We start from the raw sequence: 5302 nt of genomic DNA, 5'->3' as shown, positions 1-5302 counted from the left end.
CAACAAGGAGAGGCGTTATGAGTGTGACGTGTGTGGCAAGGCCTGGCAGCGCCCGAGCGAGCTGGAGATCCACCGGCGGATGCACACGGGAGAACGCCCCTTAGACTGCTCGGAGTGCGACAAGAGCTTCGCCAGATCCAGTACCCTGCTGCTGCACAGCCGCGTGCACTCCAGCGAGAGGCCCTTCACCTGCTCCGACTGCGGCAAGACCTTCAAGACGGCGAATCACCTGAAGGTGCACAGGCGCCTACCCACCGGGGAGCGGCCCTTCACCTGTAGCGACTGCGGCAAATGCTTCACCCAATCCAAGAACCTGCAGATGCACCAGCGCACCCACACCGGCGAGCGGCCGTACAACTGTGCCCAGTGCGGCAAGGGCTTCACCCAGTCCCGCAGCATGCAGAAGCACCAGCGCACACACACCGACGAGTGGCCCTACATCTGTGCCCAGTGCGGCAAGGGCTTCACCAGCTCCACCAAGCTGCTGAAGCACCAGCGCACTCACACCGACGAGCGCCCCTACACCTGTGCCCAGTGCGGCAAGGGCTTCAACCAGTCCAGCAACCTGCTGGTGCACCAGCGCACTCACACCGGCGAGCGCCCCTACACATGTGCCCAGTGCGGCAAGGACTTCACCTGCTCCAATATTCTGCTGAAGCACCATCGCACCCACACCGGCGAGCGTCCCTACACCTGCAACCAGTGCGGCAAGGGCTTCCTCTGCTCCTCCGACTTGCTGAAGCACCAGCGCACCCACATCGACGAGCGTCCCTACACCTGCAACCAGTGCGGCAAGGGCTTCACCTGCCCCAGCAGTCTGCTGGTGCACCAGCGCACCCACACTGGCGAGCGTCCCTACACCTGCAACCAGTGCGACAAGGGCTTCACCCGCTCCAGCAGTCTGCTGAAGCACCAGCGCACCCACACCGGCGAGCGCCCCTTCACCTGCGCCCAGTGCGGCCGGGACTTCACCCACTCCAGCAGTCTGCTGAAGCACCAGCGCACCCACACCGGCGAGCGCCCCTACACCTGTGCCCAGTGCGGCAAGGGCTTCACCTGCTCCAGCAACCTGCTGGTGCACCAGCGCACCCACACCGACGAGCGCCCCTACACCTGCGCCCAGTGCGGCAAGGGTTTCACCCAGTCCCACAACCTGCTGAGGCACCAGCGCACCCACACCGGCGAGCGACCCTACACCTGCGCCCAGTGCGGCAAGGGTTTCACCCAGTCACACAACCTGCTGTCCCACCAGCGAGTGCACGCCAGCAACCGTCCCGTCCCCAGCCCGGTGTGTGGAGAACGCTTTGCCATGGCCTCCCATGCTCTGTCTCACCAGCGCGTTCACACCAGCCCTACGACTGCCGGTACTGCAGTGAGGGGTTCGACAGTTCACGGGGGTTGCGGCAGCACCGGCGGTCCCAATTCAGCGAGCAGCTGCTCCCACTGTGACAAGAGAGCATGCGGGCTCCGGGAGCACCAGCGGAAATGTTACCCCTCAGATTCCTATTAAATCTTTCCCCCTTCACATTGTACCCATGTCCTCTGGTCTTCGACCCCCCCCCCACACACACACACACCCTGGGCAAGACTTTCTGTGCATCTAACTAAATTGTGCTCTATGCAAGATTCCAGCATCTGCAGTTTCTTGTGCCTCCCTCACCTATAGCCACCTATCACTTCTGAAGAAGTGTCTCAAGGTCAAACATCACCCATTCCTTCTCTCTGGTGATGCTGCCCGTCCCGCTGAGTTACTCCAACATTTTGTTTCCAGCCCCCATATCTCTTTTCCAGCTTCCTCCCCCCACCCTCTCCACTTAGTCTGAAGAAGGGTCCTGACTCAAAAACCTTGAGAGAGGATGTGTTTCCTTTGGAGTTGTGTCTCTAAACAGGAACTTCTGTGGGTAATTGATACAGATGCTTAAGAAGGTACTGCAGATGATAGACCTTTGACTAACTTCCTGTTGTTTTGGGGTTTGTATCTAAAGTTTGTGATCGATATAACCATAGCATGAGAAGTATTGTGTTAGTGACAAGAATGCTTTGAATGGGTAAATTCTGTGATTGATGTGTTAGACGTCATTGCTCCAACTATGTATAAACATGTGACTACCTTTCCAAAATACTATAAAAAGATGCTGACTGTCTTTGTTCATTAGAGTGATGACCCAGGAGGGTTAAGTATGTGTTGCATACTTGACTTTGTATCCCCTGGCACTCTCGCCTGCTAAATGATCAGTAAAGCTTGTGTTGGTTGATCTAACTTATTGTGAGTTGTCTGTTTTAAGAAATGAACCTTAACAGTTCTGGACTCCCCCAACATGGGGAACATGTTTCCTGCATCTACCCTGTCCAATCTCTCACTAATTTTATATGATTCTATAAGAGACCCGCTCATCCTTCTGAATTCCAGTGAATACAGACCCAGTCGACGCATTCTTTCAACATATGTCAGTCCCGCCATCATCTCAGGAATTAACCTTGTGAACCTACGCTGCACTCCCTCAATAGCAAGAATATCCTTCCTCAAATTAGGAGACCAAAACTGCACACAATTCTCCAGGTGTGGTGTCAATAGGGCCCTATACAACTGCAGTAGGTCCTCCTTGCGCCTAAACTCAACTCCTCGCCCAATGAAGGCCAACATGTCATTAGCCTTCTTCACTGCCTGCTGTACCTGCATGCTTACTTTCAGTAACCGATGTACAAGGACACCCAGATATCGTTATACTTCCCATTTTCCTAACACTATTCAAATAATACAGAGTGCTGGATTAATACCTTACACTTCCTCATGTCTGTGTCTCACTCTCCTGTGACTTTCAGTCTGAAGAAGGTGCCTTCCCTCCAGAGATGCTGTCTGTCCCGCTGAGTTATGCCAGCATTGTGTGTCTGTCTATGAAGAACATGTGGATAGGGATTTTTTTTGAGTCATGACCCTTCTTCTGACCTGAAACATCGTCTATCCACATTGACCAGAGATGCTGCCTGCCCCGCTGAGTTACTCCAGAACTCTGAAACATCACCGATCCATGTTCTCCAAAGATGCTGCCTGACCCGCTGAGTTACTCCAGCACTCTGAAACGTTACCTATCCATGTTCTCCACAGATGCTGCCTGACCCGCTGAGTTACTCCAGCACTCTGTGTCTATTGAGCAAGAGCATCCATATACAACTATCTCTCCAGTCCAAAGCTCTACACATCACACACGGCTTCGTTTCACTTGAAAGTCTTTCATGCTTTGCTTAGGGTAGTTATCATTAACCATTTGACACAAGTGGTTAATGATTAGTTCACATTAACTTTGAAACGTCACCGATCTGTGTCTGTTCAATATTCACACCAATGGTGGAATCTCCCACTCCTGCACCTATTTTTCTGTTTCCCCGGTTTCAGGGCTTTGTACAAATGTTGGCATTGTGGGAATGGGTGTATTACGGGGAAAGGAAATGGGCCACAGAGCAATAAAAATCATTTTGCAGTAAAGAGCACAATTAAATCTAACGTTTAGACAGCAACTTCCAATGTGCATTGAATTCATATAAGTCGCTCCAGTTTGTGGTCTACTCTGCCACTATGTGGTGATCCGCTGCACTGCAGGCCCGGCCAATGTTTGGACAACACTCCCACCGTGTGGTGATCCGCTGCACTGCAGGCCCGGCCAATCTGTGGTCAACACTCCCACCATGTGGTGATCCGCTGCACTACAGACTCGTCTGGTATGTGGACAACACTCCCACCGTGTGCTGACCCGCTGCACTGCAGGCCAGGCGTATGTGTGGACAACACTCCCACCATGTGGTGATCCGCTGCACTACAGACTCGTCTGGTATGTGGACAACACTCCCACCGTGTGGAGATCCTCTGCACTGCAGGTCCGTAGATATAATTGGCCGGGCCTGCAGTACAGCGGATCACCACATGGTGGGAGTGTTGACCACAAACTTGACGGGCCTGCAGTGTGGTAATCCGCGAGTAACTTCCTCTTGTCAGAGTAAAGGAGTGTTGCTCCTTTTTAACACCCTCTGGTCACAGTGGAGAGAGTGATCCCAGGAGACGAAGCAGCAGAATGGTAGCAAGAGGAAAATCTACTTTTAGGATTTGTTGCATGGAAGGCATTTTGTACAGATTTGAATAATGAAATGAGAACTAACGAGTTGGGACAGTCTATCAGGTGTGTGAATGGAAGCATGGCATTTACACAAATCTATTGACCGGGATGACGTGCTTTTTGCAACTTTTTTGGGGCATGGAAATTTAAAGAAACATTGCTATTCCTGAAGATGTGAGGAATAAGATAAAATGCTGCCATGCTGGAAGCACTCAGCAGATTCAGCAGCATCTGATAATGGACCATCCACCATTGCACTTTCCACTGTTTTCAGTATTTACTATTTTTATCAATAAAGTAAATGCACTTTGTCTTTATTACTCTGTAGGAAAAATGGTAATGATTTGTGCTTGACCTGATCCCACACAGTGGTAAGATAACTAAATATTTTAGATTTACATGCTAGACGTTGTTTAAAGGTACGGAGAGATCACCTGTCTACAGCTGGGATAGTTCAGGACCAGACGTTGTACCATTTAATGCAGCATTGTATATTTCAGCTATGATAATAGAGAATATCTGCAGGAGAGCAAAGGATAATCCCTGTTTGTTGAGGATGAATCAGTTGGAGAGCTGAGTGCTGAGAGGAACTGATGTTTGTTCAACAGTTCAGTAGTTCAATATGTAACTGTACAGTGAAATTCTTAAAGCACATGCAGGCATCGCCATTTTCAAGGTCTAAATCAGATCCGCCTGCGAGCTCGATGTCCTGGTGCAGTTCCTGTGAACAGACCTCCCTCACCTCACCCATCTATGTGTCCCGTGGGGCGCCTTCACCTACTTTGAATGGCTGTAGGCGTGAACCCAGTTCACCCACCTACTTGGCCACTCCTCGCGCCTGACATTTCCAGCTCCCTCCTGGTAACGCCGTCCGATGAACCTTTGGGCGGGTTTGGGCAGCGTCCTGTCGAGATGAGACGGATGATTCTCCTGTGACGTGGGACTGGTGGTGGTACTGCAGACATAATCTTACATCATGGAGAACCAGCAGAGTCCAGGGCTGGGATATAGTCCTCCTATTCTGGAATGGGAACTCCAGGGATGTGGTGGAATGTGCATGGGAGCAGTGGGGATTACAGAGTTGGGACGTTTGCAGTTGGCCCATGAAATGGTTTAATTCCCGGTTCAGCTAGTGGGGAATTTGGCAATGGGTAACATGGTGGTGTGGAAGCTGAGGGAGAGAGAGAGGGAGA

The 5302-nt window shown here is 51.3% G+C and overlaps 1 protein-coding gene across 1 annotated transcript; it reads left to right on the top strand.

Moving 5' to 3' along the window:
- Positions 1 to 2012, top strand: LOC116970103 (zinc finger protein 615-like). Its single transcript, XM_033016830.1, has 2 exons — positions 1 to 1288; positions 1986 to 2012. Exons 1-2 carry the CDS (start codon positions 80 to 82, stop codon positions 2010 to 2012), a joined length of 1236 nt encoding a protein of 411 aa, XP_032872721.1. The 5' UTR covers positions 1 to 79.
- The last annotated feature ends 3290 nt before the right edge of the window (positions 2013 to 5302 follow it).

The sequence above is a fragment of the Amblyraja radiata genome, unplaced genomic scaffold (genome assembly GCF_010909765.2).
Source record: "Amblyraja radiata isolate CabotCenter1 unplaced genomic scaffold, sAmbRad1.1.pri scaffold_528_ctg1, whole genome shotgun sequence".
NCBI lineage: Eukaryota > Metazoa > Chordata > Chondrichthyes > Rajiformes > Rajidae > Amblyraja > Amblyraja radiata.
Note: the sequence above shows the minus strand (reverse complement) of the source record. Positions and strands in the feature narration are given on the sequence as shown.